Consider the following 22,119-nt stretch of genomic DNA (forward strand, 5'->3'; position numbering starts at 1 on the left):
CATACAAAGGGTGGTGCCCCCCCCCCCCCCCGGTCCCCAATCAGATCCCCTGACTCTGTTCTATGACAGCACCATGTATCTCCTCTTCCCGGCCCTTTGCAGGGCTGTGCTTTCTCGGATATTTGTGTGGCTGTGTCACGGATGTCTGTCTCCTCGCTGGACCAGAGGGGCATTGGGTTGCAGGTCCACTTATTTTCTTGTGTCTTATTTTCAGGCCTAGAAAATCCCTCAATGCAGAATTTAATAGGTAAGGAGCACTCAGCAGATACGCTGGACACGAAATCGGTGGCAGACTTTCAGATATGAGAGGAGCCAGGGGTCAAGAATGAGAGTACCTCTAATACACCCTGCTTTTAACGTAAGAGTGCCTTCACCTTTTGGAGACATTTAAAGCACCGATAGGAATAGAAATTCCAGTCTCTGAGAAGTAAACGTGTACACTTCCCATTCTCAGGACTGCCTCAGTCGATTTAACCATCTTAGCTCTCGCTCACACTCAGCAGTGGCACACAGCTGCTTTTCCAAATGCCTTCCTGATAGACGCAACTCAAGGTCATGGCTAGAAACTTACAAACATCAGCTGTAGCAGTGGAGAGCGGTATGCGGAGTTTATTTTCTCCTCCGCCCTCATTAGAATCACAAATGAAATGTTGACAACACATGAAGGAGCCTGCTTGTTGAACACAAATGTTTCCACTCCTATCAACCTCGAAACTCCGACAGTCCTGCTTCCTGATGAAAGCTAAGCGGCTCTGGGGAGCTGACTGCATGCTTTCTCTAATTATGCAGGGATGGGGTAAGGGGCCTCCTACAGGGCGGGGTGGAGGGGCGCTGGCTAGAGGAAAGATCAGTGGACAAACCCCTGAAAAAGCAACAGCACAAGCATATAGCAGGTGGCCCAAGGGGGCTTCTTGGATGAAGTGAAAGGAGAAGAACATCACTCCCGCACCAGAATGGGGAGTTGCCCTGCCCATTATAAATGTGGTTGGAAGCTGCACGGATGTCAACACAGGACCTTTATTTTGCAAACGAACGTCCGTCCTGAAGGTGCGGTCACGTGACATCAAGAACCAACTTCCTTTTGTCTGTGGGGCTATATTGAGGACAATGAGATATGTCCAGCACAAACTCATTTAGATTGAACTGATTCTAGTCAGATAACACATACATATGCGTGCTTCATAATCCAAGAAGATGGTGAACTCTGTCACACAAACAAAATGCTCCTTTGCCTTAACTTCCTCATTTTTGTTCCAAATAGATTAGTGTTAAGCGCTTGCAGCCTGAGTGTCTAGTTGGTACATGCCATACGGACAGAATAATAGAGAAGATAATACCTAATGTTTATTGCTATGTGCAAAGCCTTTTTTTTTCTCACATTCTTACATAAAAATATTATTTAACCTTCCCTGCGAACCTGCCAGTTGGGTTCCTTTGTACAGATGATGAAATTGAAGATCAGAGAGGTTATAGGACTTCTTTAAGTTCTCAGAGCCAGTAAATGTTGGAGGCAGCCTTTGAACCTGGATGGTTTCATTCCATAGTCCATGCTTTTAATAGGGACACTGTTCTAAAGTGAAATAATGGGGCAGGTGAAGTCTGGAATAAGGAAAAGGAGTTCTGAACAGTCCCAGATCTAGAACTAGTGGGTTACGATGTAAGTCCTGCCTGAGACAATTGTGTTTTCTAGAACATTTCCAAGCAACAGGTATCCAACAGTTAACATAGAGCGAATCTTAGAAAAAGGCAAAACACAGATTCATTATTGTATCATAATGTACACACACTAAACTGTAACTTGAAAATATGAAAACACATTGCCATCTATTTCAGAACCTGGACTATCATGTTATCATAGAAGTACAAAAGCAAATATAAATTCACCAAGAAGAACTGCACAGAACACTCATTTTATGTGTATAACGTGAGTAAACAATCTAACATGAACATAAATTTGATTCCAATTTATATTCCTGGGGCAGAGACAAAAGCGGCCCATCAAAAGATCTAAGTAAAACAGTGTGTCAGTGCGAGGCTTTGGCCAAGCTTCCTAAGCTGCCATGTTTCTTGGTCTTTTTGTTTCTTTGTTAGCTTTCTATCAACCAGCATCTGTCTGTGTTTATTCCACCAGCCGCATGAGCTCACTAATTACCTTTAATCATACTTATCTCAGATGCATCTTTATCTTCGCATACGTCCCAAATGCAGGCAAACTGAGTGCTGGAAGGCTGAGGTTTGCGAGACACTGAAATGTGAAGTCTGATCTTCCTCTAACCTTGGCAATGCAGAGTTGATGGGCCAAAACCAAATCAAGCCAAACCAAACTAAACCAAAACACCATCTAGGTCTGCCTCTGCTACTAGCCAAAGGACTTCTGAGATGTGGTTCCTGGAGACCTAGACGGTGTAGGGTCCAATAAAGTCATGTGCAGTCTTCTCAAGGGTAACAGATTCAAGGTGATGAGATGATTAGCATTGACTCTGATATAATAAAGATTTCTCAATAGCACCCCACAAACAGGTAAGTTCTTTGAAGGCCAAGGGTCAACGTGCTATGTCTTTTCTAGTTCCCATGGCACCTTAGCTCAGACCTGGGTTCTGTGGACAAGTGGACACTGGAAAGCAGTCTCATACACTTGGCCGTTGTCTTCCTTAGTTTTAGAGAGGTTGAAGGTATACATTTCATGTCTACTACTCCACCAATTTTATCAAATATGTCAAGGCCAGGTAAAGAGAGTTTAAACTCTATGGATAGGCACATATGCTGAATGACCCTAGGTAGCCCTATGTAGGAATTTTTACTTTATCAAAAGGCAAGACAGAATGAAGAGGTATATGTATCCTTCCCACCTTTACACTAGAGAAACCATGTAACAGCCTTGATTTTGTTCTTATTTTCTGAGTTAGGTAGGGCTTCCAGATAATTAAATTTGTAGCTTACTGTCAGAAAAAATGGACCGTATGAAAATTAACTCAAGGCACTAAATAAATAAAAGTGTAAGTTCCCTGATTATTTTATTTAACACGGCCACTCACAATCTACATATTTGCAATAAATATGTTGGACACCTTGAGCAAGTTACTTTTATGAGCCTTCGTTGTTTTTTTTCTTTTATTTATTTACTTTGAGAGAGAGTGAAAGTGCTAGTCGGGGAAGGGCAGAGAGAGGGAGAGAGCGAAATCCATGCAGGCTCTGCAATGGTAGTGCGGAGCCCGATGTAGGGTTCAAACCCACAAACCATGAGATCATGACTTGAACCAAAGCTGGACGCTTAATTGACTGAGCCACTCAGGTGCCCCTACTTTTCTGTGCCCTAGTTTTATCATTTGTTCCTTCAACATTCAACATTTATTTAATGAATTCATTATATTTAATGAATGGTATTGTAGAAACTATGGGAAGAAATAAAAGAAACCATCTTAAGCTTACAGGCTAGTGAGTTGTCACCTTTAAGTGAGATATTGCAAATAAAGTGTAGAGGCAGATTGCTAATGCTCTAGGATGCCTCTTCTTCCAAGGCACACAGTGAGACTACATTTCCCAGTCTCCCTTGCTGTTAGATATGGTCATGTGATTTCATTCTGGCCAATGGAGGGCAAGCCTGGTGAGTAGTACCATTTCTAGGCAGGGCCCATGCCTGATTCTTTTCTTTTTCCATGGTCAGCCAGCTGATGGAGAGGGTACTGACAACTAAAAGGAAAGCACAGTGACAAGACCAAGACAGAAGGAGGCTGCATAACTGCATAAAGCCTGGCCCCCTGGTAACCTCAGCACTAGACTGTGATAAGAGCAATAAATGAGTCGTGTTAAGCCACTGAGATCTAGAAGTTTACTCATTATAGTAGCTACGTTACATTAAGGATTTGTATTTAATCAGTGCAAATCTTCAGCAACATCTGGCCCATTGTAAGCACTAAATAAATAATATGATAGCCATTTAAAAATATATTCCTAGTTCACTTGCTAAGTGTTTTATAAGACCAAAGAGAAAAAGAAAAAAAAGAAAGAAACAAGGAAGGAAGGAAATAATACTGAAGTCTTTTATATAGGTCTGTATAAATTTTATACATGGGTGCCATTTGGTCATCTACAACCCTAGGGAAATATTTCCAAATGCCAAATTTCTTCCACAACCAAATGAAATTTCTGTGTGAATTTACGGTGCCAAGGTCTTTCTCTGAGCTATACTGGGAAGCAGCTGTCACTGGCCCGGGGGCCTCCCCTGCACCAGATCACTGCAGCACCTGCTTTGGATGGGGGCCTACTGATGGGGACGGGGGAGTAATTTGCCACAACTTTTACCAAAGCAGACATTAAAACTGCGAGAAATGTTCCTTGTGTTATAAGGTCTGTTCACTTGTGGCAATCACTTAGCAGAGAAAGACACGTATCACTTTTGGGGCTAATTCTCATGGAGTGAGGCAAAGGGAGATCTAGGGACACCTCACTAGCACACAGAACTCAGCTGGTCACTGAGAACAGCCATCTCAAATATTCCAGGAAACAAGATGCCCCTGTACTTTCTGCTTAACAAAAGTCAGCTCTTCTCCTTTGTATTTTTAAAATCACAGATATAACACGTGTTTGTTGTAGCAAGTTGAATACGCAGAGGTATAAACAGAAAAAGTTAATTCTCCTCTCTTAATTATCCCCACCTTCTGGGCAATTCATACTATTAGTTTGGTGTCTGTCCTTCCCCACTTATTCTTTCTTCAGACAATCAATGCACATCTTTAGGGTTAATCTTTCCACCTCTGCACCTCTGACTTTTTTTTTGGTTTTTTTTGCAACATAAATAGCATTACATAATGTATATTCCTATTCAAATTGCTTTATTTAACCTAACAATTTATTATGAATACCCTCCTGGGTGAGTATATTTAGCTTTAACTTATTTCTAACAAATAGTTGTATATTACCTGGGAGAAAGAGCTCTTACCCATTTGCTGGATTTCAAGACATCACTGATTCCAAATGTTAATAATTGTTGTTGTTTTTTCTTGGAGGAAGGTGAAATGTTAAAAAGACCAATTTATATCATATGGTCTTTAAATCATTAAATTCCTAACTATATTAGGAAATGTTCTGACTTACAACGGGCTAAGCATATAAATATAAATATATGTATATCTTAGCTTTATATAAATGTGAATGTATAAATTTATATATAATGTATAATGTATAAATTTATATTTACATCTATATATTTTTATTTATATAAAGCTAAGAAATTCTTGACATCTCAGTGCAGCAGTAATGAGAATATTATTCCGAGGGTGTGTCTGAAGCAAGTTCCTGCGTAGGAAACTGGGCTCTCGACTGGGTCTTGGTACCAGGAACCCTGCTGGTGGAGCCCTCCCCTCTGCAGAGCAGCCTGGCCTGACCTGACATCTGGCATCTCTGTCAGTCTTCTGCACGCACAGTTGTCTTGCCACCTCTCAGATCTGGCTCCCCAAGGGAGAGAAGGCGCTGCAGGCATTAGCATGACAGTCACCCTCCCTCCCTTTGTTCTCTGGGCTGAGGTCAGACGGAATAAATCAATCAGACTCGGCATCCAAGTCCTTCAATGTCCGAGAGGCTTCCCCTCAAAGTGTGCCCTGCCCATCTTTTAACCGCCTGTTAGAGTCAGCAGGAGCAAAAAAGAACCAAGGGGCCCCTTTGGGTGGTCAGCCTCTGCTCCTAAGAACCCATCAGCTGTGTGGGTTCTCTGTGTGTTCCCAGGGTATTGACATTTTAGGTGAGAGCAGCCAGTCCAGACTCTGTGGGGCTAGTAGGAGATGCCACTTTTGCTCATTGTGCTCTGCCAGACCCGTGCTGTGCACTTAACATGTATCACTCGATCCTTCTTGTGTCATATGAGGTAGCCACTGTCTGCCTTCTACAGTGGATGAGATGAGGAAGCTCAGGCTCAGAGAGAACCTGTGGTTTGCCCAAGGTCACCCAGCTCCAGAGTAGAAGCAGCATGAAACTGTGCTTCCTTGCTTAGCCACACACCCTGGCTTTAGCTGCAGGTTTCAGGACTGTCTCCAGTTTCTCTGCAGGTGTCCTGGCCCCCTATGCTCAGCTGTGCTGGCAGTGGATTCATCTTTCCCAGGCCCCTGGAGTCCACGAGACTGGGACCCTGGTTGGACCCTGCAAGACACAGCTAACAGCTCTGCTGTAACCCAAAGAGTCAGTCAAATTCTTTGTCTGTCCAGGACCCCTAACGTCTTTAAGTACAGACTCTTTCAAGTCCACTCAAGCATTCTGATGAGAATGACAAGGTTTCAGACATGAGAATGCCCTAAAGATCATCCTTTCCAGCCCTCTCAGTTTGTAGATGAGGAGACAGGCTGGCGGGTATGTGCAGCTGAGTGGGTAACCTTGGTGGTGGAGGAGACTGATGGCAGTGGCTAGGGGATGGGTTCGAGCAGGGCTTGCAAACTATGACCTGTGTGCCAATCCAGTGCTCCACCTGGTTTTGTAAATAAAGTTTTATTGGAGCACAGGCACATCTTTTTTTTTTTACAGACTGTCCATGGCTGGCTCTGCACTACATCAGGGTTGAGCAGTTGTGACAGAGACTGTATGGAGACTGTATGGCCCTCAATGTCTAAAATGTTTACTATCTGGCCCTTTACACAAAAATGTTTGCTGACTCCAGAGAAAGACAGAGACATACAGGTTGATGCAAATTACTGGTAACTTTCTAGTTCTTAGAGTGAGAGTTAGGTTCATAGGTGTGTGTTATATGATGATGCATCAATGACTGAATGCTACGCTGGTCACAGATCATCTAGGAATGATTATTACTAAATTCTGTGCACCTGAAAATACATAGGAAGGAGGGGAAGGAGGGAGGAAGGAAGGATTTAGCCCTTATTAAGATTTAAATAGCTCTCTGTTACCTACATCTGACTTTCCTCCATGGTATCACAGGTGTTCCAAGAACGTTGTAGAAAAGGACAAAAGATAGCAGGCTGGGTAAAGTGGACTTTTCAGGGAGGGGGCAGGATGGTTATATTGGGTTCTGTGAGACTGGAAGGGGCATGGCCAAAGGAGGCAAGGGATCCCAAAGTTCTTAAGGACGGTCACAATCCGGTTTTCCAACTTCATTCACAAGGGTCCTCCTCCCTCGGTCCCACCAGAGTGGCATGAGGGCCCAGGTATCCTGGTCTTTGGTCAGTGTCTTCCTCCTCCCTGTCGAGTCAAGGCTGTGCTTTGGACGCTAGCAGCATAGAGGTCCTGCCAGGCATTCTCATGGGTAACCGTGAACATTTACTAAAGCATTCAGGGCCATGACACGCATTGCTTGCTTTAATTGAATCCTTGGAGCAATCTTGTGAAGCCAAAAATATCACTATCCCTGTGTTAAAGATGAGGCTATTAGGATCCCAGAGGGAGACTCACTCGCCCAGAGACATCGGGCGAATCCAAATCCAGACCCATCTAATTCCAAATCCCACACTCAACTGCTCTATTACACTGCCACTTCATGCTACATCAGTAAAAGCACGGTTTTCACCTTCCTTGCAGTCGCCTTGGGCATGGGAGCATTTTGGCCTCGCCGAGGAGAAGCCTCAGACACTGAAACCCCACCTCGGCAAATGACGGGGGGATTTGCACATTCAAAGAATGTTCCAGTCCCCAGTGGGAAAGCTCCCAGCAGCTTCAACTAGGGAACAGCCACAGTCATGGACACCTGGTGCTCATGGGGCAGCTTTATTGTTTCAGACGTGAAAAATGAGGGAAGGGCCAGAACCTCAGCATCAGGGAAATGATGAAAGACTGAGAAGTATTTCCAAAGTCAGGCGAACCGAAAGGTCAGTTCGGGGGGAGAAAGCAAAGGAGCAGCTGAGAAGTATTTGTGGCACCAGTGAGAAGAGACTGTGATGTCCACTAAAGGAAGCCATGACTATGAATTTCAGAGCATCAAGACCCTGTCAACACAAGCTAATCCCTACGGACGTTGGCTGAATAAGACGAAACGAGTGCACTGTGGAGACCGTGTCAGCCTCCAGCAGGCCAATTTGTCCTCATATTACACACTCTGCTGGCTCTGTTGCTAGACCCCCAGATCGAGGAGCCACGGCGAGCGTCCCCCAACCCGACGGGGGTTGACACAGCATGGTTAATAAGTCAACAGAATTCAGAAGCCACCACCGGATTAAGAAGGCAGTTTTATTTCGGTGCCCTGGACTTCAAGCAGATTAAATACTCAAAAAGGCTGAGCCATCGAGGTCATGTTTGAATGCTACAGCTGTTCACTGAGGTTTGACAAACATTCTCTCTGGGGCTCGCCATCTGAATGGGAAAAGCAAGGGTGATCCTGGGGAGGCCGACACTTTAAGAAAGAAGAGGGGCCCAATCAAAAGATCCTCTTATGGAAAACAATCCCAGCCAGATGGAGACGGTGGAAGCATTGCTTCAATAAGCAGTCTCCCGGAAGCCACAACCCTTTGCTGCATTGAAGAAAAAGCACAAGTGGGATTCAGAAAAAGTGAATGACAAGCTGGGCTCTGGGTTTGCCATGCCCTTGGTTTGTTGATCTGCAGATTAACAGAGGTGGGCCACGGGTTCAGCAAGGAAGCTTGCGGAGATTCAGTCATGAAAGGTGAGCCATGATGAATCCCCTCCTGCTTTAGAAAAGTTCTCTGTCCGTGAGAGGAAAGGGGTCCCTTCTGCAAGGTATCTGTGGGAAGCCTACTTCCTGGTTGCATCTCTCTAAAGACCAAACAGATTGAGAAAATGTCTCTAGTGGGGAATGTTTATTTGTGCCACATTGGGTCCAAAGAAGGGTGTGGGGACAAATGTGCTCAGCTATCGTTGGATATGCAGCCGGCCTGCTGCAGGCCATTTCATAGAAAATACAGCGCTTCGTGTTGGAGTTCATATATCGTCCCCTTGGGCAGGTGGGGGAGTGGGACCTAAGGAAGAAGGAACAAGCTGGATACAAGCTCAGAAGGACAAGGCTTTCATTAATAGATTAGTGGACTCTGTGGAAAACTTGTTCTCTGGCTTCAGATTAGATTTTGTGCAACTAATTGATGCCTGAGCCCCATAGTTAAAGTGGAGGCATTGACTCTTCTCTCCCAGGAAGATGTGTTGGCTTTGAAAAGAGTCATTTAGATTATTTGCAAAATTACAGAAAGGGAAACAAGGATTTTGCTCTTTTATATTTTGGAACAGGGAAGGGGACTCTGATGTTCTATATCCCTTGAGCTAAACTAAATGAAGCAGAATTTTCAGAAGACTCTCCACATATCTTCCCTGTTGCCCTAGGCACTGTTCATATCAGTAGAGAATTCAGAGGCCCAGTGCATTGGACAGCCACATTGTCTATTTCCCTACTCAAGGCCCAAAGCAAACAAACAAACGACCTCTTCTAAGAGCTCTCTCTATACGTAGACAACATCTTGAGTTTTAAATATTATTGTGTGGCCTCGTGAGTTCCTCTGCCAATTTAACAAAATGTCCTTGCCACATTTTGAAATTCAAATCTCTGGAACAAAACAGGAAGAATTATAGCTACTCTGGACAATGATCTAGCAGTATCTAAAAAAATGTCAACCCAGCATCCTCTCTGAACTTTGTGAGGAAGCTCCTGTTGATTCCAGAGACCCTCTTCGTAATTTCTGCATGGTCAGGTTGTCCCGTGCAAGGCCGCTCTCTGCAGCATCATCTGTAGTGAAGGCAAGCAGTAGCAACTCAAATGCCCACCAGTAAGGGAATGGCTAAATATTAAATCTGGCATGGTGTCACCGCGGAATTGCCTATAGCACTTAAAAGGAATGAACAAACCCTCTAGATATCTGCATGGATAGGTCAGCTTTGAGTGAACAGAGTAAATTGCAGAATGAGATGTGCCAAGGACTATATTTATGTAGTCTTAAAACACACTATATAAAACATCATGTAGCGTGTGGGTGGGGGGTATAAAAGTTTTACAGGTGGTAAAACATAGCAGATAAGGATCCTGGCAGACTCTGGAAGCAGACTGGGTTCAAATCACGATTCTGCTACTCATTGTCTATGTGACCTTGGACAAATGATTTAGCTTCTCTGTGCCTCAGTTTCCTCACCTTTATAATGGGGATAATAATGAAACCAGATTTACAAGGTCATGAGGATTAAATGTATAAGATTATATATATAATGCACTTATAATGGTGCCTGGCTCAAAACATGGGATACATGACTGTTTGCTATTGTTGTTGTTATGAAGTATTGTTTGTTAAAGGCCTAGAGGGATATATTGGTGATGGTAGGGGTGAGGAGGGTTCATGCTGGAAAACATCACTTGGGTGCTAATCAAAGGGATTTCAGTAATGCTTTGTTTCTTTAAGTTAAAAGAAAAAAGAGGTGAAAAATATGACAAACTATGAATGATTGACAGAACTTTGTTATAGGAATATGGGTGTTTGTTACATGCTTTTCTGCATTTTTAAAATCTCTTGAATAAAAAGTAGAGATGATAATCATTCATGGAATTATACCTGCAAACATGACATCAATATATAGGAATACTGTAAACCTACCCTATCCAATATGGTAACCACTGCCACCATGTGGCTATTTAAATTTTAATTAACTAATGGGGCGCCTGGGTGGCTCAGTTGGTTAAGCGTCCAACTTCGGCTCAGGTCATGATCTCAAGGTTTCTAAGTTCCAGCCCTGCGCCGGGCTCTGTGCTCACAGCTTGGAGCCTGGAGCCTGCTTTGGATTCTCTCTCTCTCTCTCTCTCTCTCTCTCTCTCTCTCTGACCCTCCCCTGTTCATGCTCTGTCTCTTTTTCTCAAAAATGAATAAATGTAAAAAAAAATTTTTAAATAAATTTAAATTAGTTAAAATCAAATACGAATAAAAATTCAGTTCCTTGGTTGCAGTAGTCGTGTTTCAAGAGCTCAGTAGCCACATGCAGCTAACAACTACCATACTAGACAGCAAATACAGAGCATTTCCATCACCACACAAAGTTCCATTGGACGGCACCAATCTGGAGCATACCTTTTGGAAATATGAATATCTGACTGACCTGCTATTTTTCTAAACTTCTGTCCTCCTATAATTCTGCTGCACCCTACAACAGGCATGTGCCCCCCAAGATTTTTTTCACCTTTCTATTTGACAGTCTTCCATCTCCCTATTACTGAGCCACCAAGACAGTGTTTTTCCCGAGGCCTCTGACCATAGTTAGCACAGAGTGTGCAACAGCTGACCACGCTGGGGAGGAACCCAGCCCAGCCTGACTTTCCTAAGTATGGGGAGTGACAGAATGTCTCGTACAGGTAGATGTAGATGTTAGCTGGCTCCGAGTCACCGTACTTGTGATTTCAAAGGGGGGACAAACGCTGACATCACTTACAGATTGGTTCTGATCTCAATTTCTTTTCATTGCTTGCAGGTGAACTGCTTCTGCTTTCCAGTGTGATCTTCCTGCTCCGGGTGGTGTGTGGCTGCCCCACGAGGTGCCACTGTCACTCACCCTCACGGTCTGTAGACTGCAGCCGGCAGGGTCTGGCTGAAATCCCTCCCGATTTGCCTCCTCAGACCCTAACGCTGCACTTGCAAGATAACCAGATACACCAGCTCCCTGCTTTTGCATTCAGGTCGGTGCCACACCTCAGGACCCTGAACTTGTACAACAATTCCCTTTCAGATCTGGCCCCTGGAGTCTTCCATGGACTTCAGCACTTGCAGGTCTTAAACCTAACCCAGAACTCCCTGCATTCTCTGGAAAGCAGACTTTTCCATTCCCTCCCACAGCTGCGGGAGCTTGATTTGTCATCAAACAACATAAGCCACCTTCCCATATCCCTGGGTAAGCCTTGGGAGAACCTGACGGTATTTGCAATTCAACAAAACCAGCTTCAGCAGCTTGATCGAGAGCTCCTAGAATCCATGCCCAACGTGAGGCTTTTATTTCTCAAGGACAACCTCTGGAAATGCAATTGCCACCTGCTCAGTCTTAAACTCTGGCTGGAGAAATTTATCTATAAAGGTCAGTAACGTCTATCTGGAACCTCTCACCTGTGTGTTACCGGCCTAGGATGAACCTCATCTGTTGTCTGCATTAGAAGGAACATCGAGGAGTGTGTGAGGGGCCAGTGTAAGCTTTTTCACACTGATGTCATTTCATGGTATGGCAAGAGAGGCAGTGAGTCATTAGAGACTGTTTAAATTCAGGATTTAAATGCATCTACAAACATGATTCACGGAGACAACTTTCCGCTTTTTGACTAACAACATTACTTATCTGAGAGCTGCAGGCCCCTAAGAAGGAGGGAAATTCAGTCACCCCCTCAATAACTGCTCAGCTCCAAAGTGGCACCAAACTCTAATTTTCAAGTGTGATCCAGCCCAGTATCTCTCCTTGGGAGTTTCCCCCTGTGTATGCATCTACCAATTTGATAGCTACAAATCTTCCCTAAGATTATCCCTTGTGCTTTAGCAAATACCACTGTTATTGAAATTGGATGCAATAGGGACCCCTCTCTAAAGTTGTTTACTATTTCTTCACCAGATGATAAAATCAAAGAAAAAGAATCTAGAATATTAAAGATGGGGGCTCTGGAAATCACCCAGAGGGTCACCAAACTACAGCCCAAGGGCAAAATCCAGCCCCACTCCTGTTTTTGTAAATATTTATTGGGAGACATCCAGGCTGATTTATCATGTCCTTAGCTGTTTTGCACTATAAAGGCAAAGCTGAATAGTTGTGACAGAGACTATTTGGCAAAGCTTAAAATATTAACTATTTGGCTCTTTATAGAAAAGTTTTCCAATCCCTTCTAACTCAATGCTAGCCTATAATCAATGGGAAATGGAGGCCCAGAGATGATCAGTGACTTCTCCAAAATGACAGAGTAGAAGCACAGATAAGAATAGCATGAATGACTGTTGGGTCTTGGCTGTACATTCTTTCCTCTATAGCACAATGCTTCTTTCCTCTTAATTTTCAAGCATCATTCATTCATTCATTCCTTCATTCCTATACCTGAGTGCCACTTATGTGCCAGGCACTTTTCTAGGCAATGAGAAAATGTGAACAAGAAAATCTCTACTATCATGGAGGTTACAAGCTGATAACAGAAACAGATGTTAAATAAGATGGCCAATAAATATCTAAGTTCAGACAGCACTAGGCACTTGGCACTGGGAAAACAATGAGGCAGGGTGAGGGGAGAGACAGTGATAGGATGGGGGTCCCACTGCAGACGGGAAGGACAGGAAAGACCTCTCCAAGGAGGTGACATGGGTGAGCAGAACCTGAACAAGGAGGAGAAATGAGCCATGAGATAATTGGGAAAAAGGATAGAAAGTGCAAAAGGTCTGACAGGGGAGTAAGCTTGGCTTGAGTGAGAGACAAAAGAGGGACGAAAAGTGGCTAGAACAGAGGAAGGGGCTGAGAGAGCAGAGAGATGAGGCAACACAAGTACTCAGGGGCCAGGTCAGGTAGGAATGCGCAGAGCGGGCTGAGTCATTTGGATTTTATTTTAGATGAAATGGAAATCCCTTAAAGAATTCTAGTCAAGGGAACAATATCTAATTACATGTCAAAAGGTGACTCTGGTGACTCTAGGGAGAACAGACAACAGGCTGCAGAAGCAGCAGCAAGGGGATTAGGGGAGAAACTGATTTCAGTCACCCAGGGAAAAGAAGATGGTAGCTCAGACCAGTGTTATGAGAAATGACCAACTTTGGGAGATACTTGGAATACTGAACAGATAGAAATTGCAAATGGACTGGAATGGGAAATGAAGAAAAGAGAGATTATGGGAAATTCAATTTGTATTGTCCTGTGAGATTAACCACATAAATAGTGACGCCAGGGGCTGATAAGGGACAGACCTCCACTTCCCATTGATTATCGGCTAGCATTGAGTTAGAACAGGTTGCAGTGCAGGTCTTGAGGCTGCCTTCTTTGGCAAGTGGGCTAGTATATGGGGGAGACCATAAATCGAGAGTTGAATTGGGGGCGAGTCAAGTTCAGGATGCCCATTATATATCCAATATATACCCATATATATTATGGGTGCTGTTGAGTTGGTGGCTGTATGTTTGAGCCTCTAACTCAGGAAGCTATCAGAGCTATAGACATGAATTAGGGGATCAGAAAAGTCTGGATGGTTGTAGCTGTCACATAGAGGGAAGGCGGATAGAACACAATGTGAGTTCAGACATACAATACTGAACTAAGAATCCCTCTCAACAATATAACAGCAAATAGCCTATCACTAGCCAAATAATCTTCAAGTTGACCTACAACAGGGGGCATGCAATGTGGCAAAAGTCGTTCTAATAAAAGGCTGCAATTAAAACTTTTCACACCTAGAGGCAAAGTGGCTTTAGCAATTGTGTTCTGACTAAATTCTAAGCATACACTAAACCATCACAGAAAGAAAGTTTTCATCAAAGAACATTTCTGGACAAAAGATAGTTGCCAGGTCCAGGATACTAGAAGCAGCATGGGCTAGAAGAAAGCTCCCCTACTCTGCCACAAACTCACAAACTTTGACCCCTGGGCACATTAATGTCCCTCCCAACCTCTCAGCATCACCAGGTGGAAGCTGACAGAGTTAAGCCAGAAAGTTCCTGGAGCACATTCTGATTCTTAGATTGCATCATGAACAATAGATACTGAATAAGGCAAAACAGATACTGGTCAAGACCTTATTTTTTAAAGGCTACATAAATAAATACAAACACTAACAGTATGAGTCAGGACAGGCTGGTGGATATGACACCCGTGTCAGTGATGAGCACAATTAAAGTCTGTGGCTTACTCTCGTTAGAACCAAGGGGCGAGGTGGGGCTGGGTCCCATGCAGTCGTTCATGGACATAAGCCCCTTCCAGCTTCTGATGGTGCCACTTTACCACGTGGCCTCTAAGGTCACCATCAAGTGGGAATAGATCACATGGAGGATTAAGCAGATGGTTTTGTGGCCTGAAAGTGGCATTCATTATTTCCATGGGCCAGAACTAAGTCCCCAACCTGACGACAATGGGCAGAGAAATTTTGCCTTCCTGTGGGCTCAAGAGCCAAAAAATGTGCTTTCATGAATACCTACTAAACATCTCCTTCACAAAAGGAGGCACATAGATTTTGTAATCTGTATTCCTCTCTCTCCATTCAAGAGTATTCAAATCATCTTCTTGTCAATAGCTAACTGTAACATTTACAGTTAGGTATTGTGTTAAATACTTGACATACTTCACCCAACTGAACCTCGGAGTGATCTTGTGAGATGAATTTCACCATTACCCTCCCCTCCCACTTTCCAGATGAGCAAGCAGAGGCAAAGAATGACCAAGTACTTGCTTACGGTGGCACAGCTAAGTCACAGACTCAAAATCTGAATCCAATTTCTTCCAAGACACTGGTTAAGAGCTACTGGTGGCCAGATAGGGGATAATGAGGGCTCGGCAAGCTGCAGCTTCTTGCATTATCAGCTGCTATGAATCTAGAAGGGAGGGGGCCTTTCCCTTGATGACGCTCAAGCTGTCATCAGCAGATTTGCCTTTTGGGGTCATGGCTGAGGAGATGGTAGTGGAAGGCTGGGAGGTGAATCCCAAGGACACAGCTGCACAGGTGGCCAGGGAGCTCTTGGTGGCCATAGCCTCTGACTTCCAGGATGTCCCTGGCTCCAGCCTGTGTATTTCCTCAGCACTCTGGGTCCCAAGGCCACGAGTCCCACCCTAATACTGATCATAAGGAAGCTTTAAACTGGAGAAGATACTGTGTAAGCCTGGAGTGATGGGGTGGACCACCCCAGTCTAAGAATGGGTCAGCTGGTAGAACTGTTGGTCCCATGGCTGGCAGCCTTTCTTTCCCTGGGGGGTGTCTCAGTGTTCTTTGGCCAGTTTAAATGTCATTACTTCTTCTCAGACTTCATTTCAGTCTCTGTGGCCTTCTGTCTTATAACAAGTTGCTGGGCAGAGGCATGAAATGGTCCATGAGGCAGGGATCTATAGTCTCAGCATAGCCTAAGGGCACCTAGGGCTCATCAGGAGCAACCACCCTGTACCTCTGGGCTCCTGCATATGAGCTCAGGAAAGGAAGAAATACTTCTCATACCTTTTTGCTTTAGAGTTGGGGCTCTTGCCTCAGGGGATTACTGAAGAAGCCAGGAGGGACCTAAGAGACATTAGTCATAGGCCATTCAGTTTCAAGCAGTGGTGACCAAAAAGTATGGGTTGAATTTTGCCATAGCCACTAATCCCAGTGTGACCTGGGCCATGATAATGCTTGCACTACAAAATGGCTCCATCTACTCACAGGGCCTTGTAGGACTCTGCTTATGAGACCCAGACAATGGATGGAAGCTGTGCAACAGGTTATAATTACATTGAAGTGACCATCTCCTGCATGTGATTTTTCTCGCATAATTCCATAATCCACCTGTGGTGTGTACAAAGAACCTAACTTGGCCAAGAGTGGTGCCAGGCTTCACAGCCATCCTGGGGGAGGAGTTCATGGCAGCTGGGGGAGCTAAGCTGGGGGAGCTGAGGTCATGCAAGCCAAGTTCTGACTGGTCAAAGGGCCTAACTGAAGGTCATTGTGTTTACTCCACTGACCTAAAGAGGCTCCAGAGGAGAGGGAGAAAAGGGAGGAGGAGGTGGAGAGAGGCTGTGAGTGCAGTGGGAAACTGGGATCAAGAGGAAGGGCAGGGTTTGAGTGCTGATCCACCCACTTATGGCCTGGGTGACCTTGGACAAGAATTTCCCATTAGAGCACAGTTGTGAGGACTTCTCTAGCACCACTTTGTAAACTATCAAATCAGATACAAATATGGTGTTTTAATGGCAAAAGATCTAACCAGAGAAATCAATTTGCCAGAGGTCAAACAGTAAATCAGTGGTCATATGTGGCCAGAATGAAATCTGTTAGCTCAGTGCTCTTTCTAGAAAACAATTACTGGGCACCCAAATCCACTCCCCACCCCTGAACAACACTAGTCTACATACCTGAGGAAATCAATCACCTTACAGAGAATGGAAACTGGCTCTAATAACGTGCTGGAAAGTTCGGTACCCAAATTACTGAATGTTCCAAGGCCCGAGGAGACACATTAATTGTACTTAATCCCATGAATTAAACTAATATTACTGTCAAAGACACACAAACACTCAAAAGGCCATTGACCTTCCCTTTTGGCATCACTGAAGACAGGTGGTAGACACATGGGGTCTTTGTAATTAACACATAACATCACAGCAAAGGACATTTATTTCATTTACCTGTTGTTTCAGATTTCTGGTGGGAATTTGGTACAGTACCTGTCTCGTGGGGCAGGGTTCTTTGGGGGGTGGTGGTGATGAGTGGCAGGCATGTTGTGCCTCAGGTTGGCCTCCAGTTCCCCTTTTTGTCAGCTTCTACAGGGCTTTTCCCTCAGCATTTATCAGGTAGCAGTGACTTGGATTCTAACGAATTCTTGGTCATACATAATTGCCCATTTAGTGTGTAACGTTTCTAGCATTTAGCCAACTTAGAAATCCTAAAATCATAAAGTCCTTTGACTCCAAAGATGGGGGAAAAGGTGCTTTATATATCATATCTACCTAAGCTTTTGCAGGCTGAGGATTTTGGAATCCAGTCCTACCAGGCTCTGTTGTCAGCCTTTGCTTTTGTTTTTTAAAGGGGGAATAACAGACAGTGTCACCTGTGCATCACCCGACACCTGGAAGGGGAAGGACCTCCTGAAGATCCCTCATGAGCTGTACCAGCCCTGCCCTTTCCCTTCTCTGGGTGTGGGGACATGGGGGGTGCAGCAGCTGGGTTCTGCCCACCGGCCGGGCCCCGGGTCTCCTGAGAGCCCCAGCACGGGGCAGCGAGACCACTCGGAATGTGAGCTCAAACCCAAGCCGAGGCCGGTTAACCTGCGTCACGCGGTGGCCACCGTCGTCATCACCGGGGTTGTGTGTGGGATCGTGTGTCTCATGATGCTGGTGGCCGCCATCTACGGCTGTACCTATGCGGCTGTCACAGCGCAGTACAATGGGGGGCGCTTGGCTCAGACGGACGAGCCTGGGAAGATGGAAGGGAAAGGGCCGCATGACCTCGCACAAGCCTGAAAGCCTCCACCTCAAAGAGGAAGAATCACGTTAGGCCAGAAGAAAGTGTGGAGTCGGGCTGATGCGTTCACTGTGACTGTCTCATTTTGCTTTTTTCAAAAGGAAAACAAAAAACATCCCCAGGGAAAAATTATGTTGAGATTTAAAAAATACCATGTTGAAACAGAGACAATACTGGTGCTCTGCGTCTGAGAAGTTACTGCAGTTACTCTGTGTGGGGGAAGGCCATACCCCGCGAAAGTCAGGTACTCTTCCCTGGCTTACGTGGCTTTAAAGAGCATCAGAAATTCAAACACACGCACTAGTCAGCATTCCCGGGAGCTTTATGGTCCACTGGAAAACTGCCCAATTTTGAGTGCCTGGGAAGAAGCTGGCTATCTTACCCGAGGGGCACTGAATGCCTCTATAATTCAAATTCATGTGAGATCAGTGATACTTTTAGATGTTCTGCATGTTATATATTTAATGGGAGAGTCTGTTGGTTGGGAATTGCATAGCTTGCCACAAGAGTCAGATTATATTTAATTTTCTAAATCAGAAAACCATTTGGGGCTTTCGAGGCCACAGAGGAAGAGGAGGGTTCCATGTCTGGATAATGGGACTCAGGCTCAGGGTCTGGGGAAGTTTTCTGATGCAAGGGTAAATAACATATAAACAAACACTAAGAGGATGGGGAGCTGGAATCCAGGGCACATGTTACCAGAAGGCTGTATCCACCAGGCGATTGGAACCTTCCATTTATAACTCTTACAGCAGGAACGAATTTAGGGTGGGCTGAGAGCAAGATAATGGCTTGTGTGTATCTGTATCTACATACATAGTGCACCGAGTGCACAGACTTGTACAACCACACCCACACATAAACATACTCGGAGCAATCAGTTTACCCACTAATGAAATGCAGCCGTGGCAGGGTGGAAGCCAGCAGCTGTTGACCACCACCCAGATTGTCTACTCAACACTCTGGGGTAGGAAGTAGGAAGGAAGTCTGGGGAGAGTGGAAATCATCAAGAGACTCAAGTTAGGTGGCAGCAGCCATCCTGAATATTGTTTGGGCCGAGGTTTAAAAAAATCAGGTGTGGCCTGCTTTACTCCATGGACACAGTCCTGAAGAGTTGCATGCAAAGTGAATTTTTGTAAATTAAATCATCATTGTAATGCAGTAGGGGAGCTCGCTATTTAAAGGAACCTTTCATGGAATCTTTCTGTAATGGCAATAATTGACTCCAGATTTATGTATTTTGTAAATTTGCATTTTCTCATGTTAGGTTTTCTTAAAATGTCATCTACCTGCTCTCTCTCATGAATCCGTATCTCACACTTAGAGTCACCTGTTAGTATTAAAATCATTTTACAGAGAGGAGTTAAGGACATGTCAAAAGCAGAGACTGGCAAATATAGGGTCAGCTGTCCCTCCAGAGGCCTTGACAGACATCGCTAATCAATCCCAGCAATCCTCCCAGCTGAGCCTTGATGCAACACAGATGCCTTCTTAAGACAGCACTGTAGGCAACCAGAACTAATCAATTGGAATTGGTTCAAAGGATAAAACACATTTGCCACTCAGGGCACTGGCTCTACATTCACTCCTTCAGGCCATGTAAAACTCAGTTTGGATCCTAAATTAGTAGTCCATTCCCTAACCTGGAATGTGAATGGGAGGTCCACACAGGCAGGAGTTATTTTCTCCCTGTCTGATGCAGCCAGAGCCTTGGCCAATAGTATAAAGAGGCCAAGGGAAATACGGATGAACCTACCACAGCCCACCTTGCAGGACACACACCTATGCACCCCTAATCACCACAGAGGCCATCTACACCTGCCCACAGAGACTCACAACTAGTGTGGGCCCCACATACCACAAGCTAAAGATGGACCATCTTCTTAGAGCAGCAATTTTGCTAAATGATTTTCTGGGGGCAGCGGCGGGGGGGTGGGGCACGTATCAACTTTGATGTTAATTTTTTTCTGAATGTTAAAATAAACCTTGATATGTTGAAAGTAGATTGAAAACTCATCATGGATTTTCAGATCAAAAACAGACCCCAGAGAAAGCTGGCTGTTCCAACAACTCCATCCCAAGCCCTGGGGCCTCTTTTCTGCTCTGCCTTGGGAGGCACTTCAGTGGGCAAGGCTAAGCATCCAGTCTAAGGACACAGTGGTTATTTCCAGGTGAAAAAACTCATTCTTGCCCTTGTCCTGGGCTGTAAGTCCTTGGCCAAGAAGGCAACACAAGAAAGGAAATTTAGAAGATCTTTTCATATGTCGTCCCAATTTCACCAAACCTTTCCAGAGCTTGCACTAGGTACCAGGCACGGTGAGAGGTGTTTTTGTGAGCATCGGTCATGTAATCCTGGAAACCAGCTCCGAGATACTTGAACAAGTGTTACAAAAGCTGGGTGGTACCCAGGCCAATAACACGTGCTTCCTCTCACCACTGTGACTTAAGATCGCGAGTGCACAGTGTTCTGCCGGAGGTTTGGTGCCACTGCAGGTCAACCCCGATCCCCCACCCACAGTGGTTACATGAGAGAGCTTCCAATATGCCGCAAAAAACCCTGAATGTGGCTAGAATCCTCACTCATCAACACCCATGTCCTACTAGATTTCTAAGTACAGACGATAACTCAGGCAAACAGATTCCTGTTTTATGAATAGTCTTTAAGGCAAATGATTAAAACAATGCCTATGTATATTCAGATTTCGATCTTTTGCCTACAGTCACCACAAACAGCAGTTGGCAATGAAAATAATTACTCACCCTGAAATGTCAACAGCCTCTCAGCACAGAAAAATATAAATCAAATTGTTTAGATTAACAAATGCAGAGTTATCACTTGCTAATATGAGAAATGAAATGTTTCAACTACAAAAAACATCGCAGATGAAAGACCCAATTTGCAGGGTATTCTGTGAGAACCACAAATTATCTTTTACAATGACTACAGCTCATGAGGGGTAATTTGAAAACGCCTCATAGATTATTTTCAGCTGCTTATTGCTGCTGTCATATTCATAAATCCCCCTATACAAATGCCCTTCTATCATAGAGCCTTGATAAAGGCACGTTGTGGACAAAATTCATGCATGGTATGGATGGATTCTGAGAAAACTGTCTAAAATATTGTTTTTCATCATACTGAGTGGAACAGTATGACTACAGACTGGTGATTTTGGTCTTGCCTGAGATCACAAATTTACAATAGCAGGACCCAACGGATGCTATAGCTGTCTGAAGTGAGGCATATAAAAAGGAAGTATAAAGAATAGACCCTGCCTGCAAATAGAAACTGTAGAGAGAGAAGACCTCGCGGGAAACTGATACCTGAAAAGCTTTTACAATTAAGGCAAATACCCCCGACTTGCAGGGAGAATGTTGTGCTTACGATGGATAAACTGCCCAATGGACAACTGGGTGTTTTATTCTTCCTCACAAAATTCCAAGACTGAAAAGTGATTCACATGATTTCCTCCTGAAGATTCATAAAAGTCCAGTCCCATTACCTGAGTTAACCAAGTTACCTCAGAAATAAGACACTCTTGTCTTAGATCCTAAATATCAAAGGAAGTAGATAAATCAATTTCTAAAATAATCTATGTATAGTACACATTAATATAACTATGACTGCTAGAAACCTATAACTTTTAACTGGAAATCAGGAAATAACCCCTTCTGGTTTGGTTAAACCCACTAGTGTATCCATTGCTAAATGTTAATGGACAGAAACCTACCAGCAAATGATGTTCCAAACCCTACATGGCATCACAGGGATGTGGTTTATATGCATAACTTTAGGGAACTGTCAAGAGAGGGTGCATGCTCATGAGCAGGGAAGGGGCAGAGGGAGAGGGAGAGTGAGAATCCCAGGCAAGCTTGCTTGCTTTCTTTTTCTTTCTCTCTTTCTTTCTTTCTTTCTTTCTTTCTTTCTTTCTTTCTTTCTTTCTTTCTCTCTCTCTCTCTCTCTTTCTTTCTTTCTTTCTTTCTTTCTTTCTCTCTCTCTCTCTCTCTCTCTCTCTCTCTTTCTTTCTTTCTTTCTTTCTTTCTTTCTTTCTTTCTTTCTTTCT

General features: G+C 44.3%; 2 protein-coding genes across 2 annotated transcripts in view; one reads left to right on the plus strand and one right to left on the minus strand.

Annotated features, from left to right (window-relative positions):
* CACNA2D3 (calcium voltage-gated channel auxiliary subunit alpha2delta 3) overlaps positions 1–22,119 on the minus strand; it is an 864,056-nt gene that overhangs the window by 119,255 nt on the left and 722,682 nt on the right. The gene's annotated exons all lie outside the window — the stretch shown is intronic.
* LRTM1 (leucine rich repeat transmembrane protein 1) lies at positions 7,680–20,060 on the plus strand. The gene is made up of 3 exons (XM_040454763.1): positions 7,680–8,593; positions 11,383–11,979; positions 17,621–20,060. Exons 1-3 carry the CDS (start codon positions 8,587–8,589, stop codon positions 18,052–18,054), a joined length of 1,038 nt encoding a protein of 345 aa, XP_040310697.1. The 5' UTR covers positions 7,680–8,586; the 3' UTR covers positions 18,055–20,060.

This window comes from Herpailurus yagouaroundi, unplaced genomic scaffold (assembly GCF_014898765.1).
Source record: "Herpailurus yagouaroundi ecotype Mexico unplaced genomic scaffold, PumYag 213, whole genome shotgun sequence".
NCBI classification, from domain to species: domain Eukaryota; kingdom Metazoa; phylum Chordata; class Mammalia; order Carnivora; family Felidae; genus Herpailurus; species Herpailurus yagouaroundi.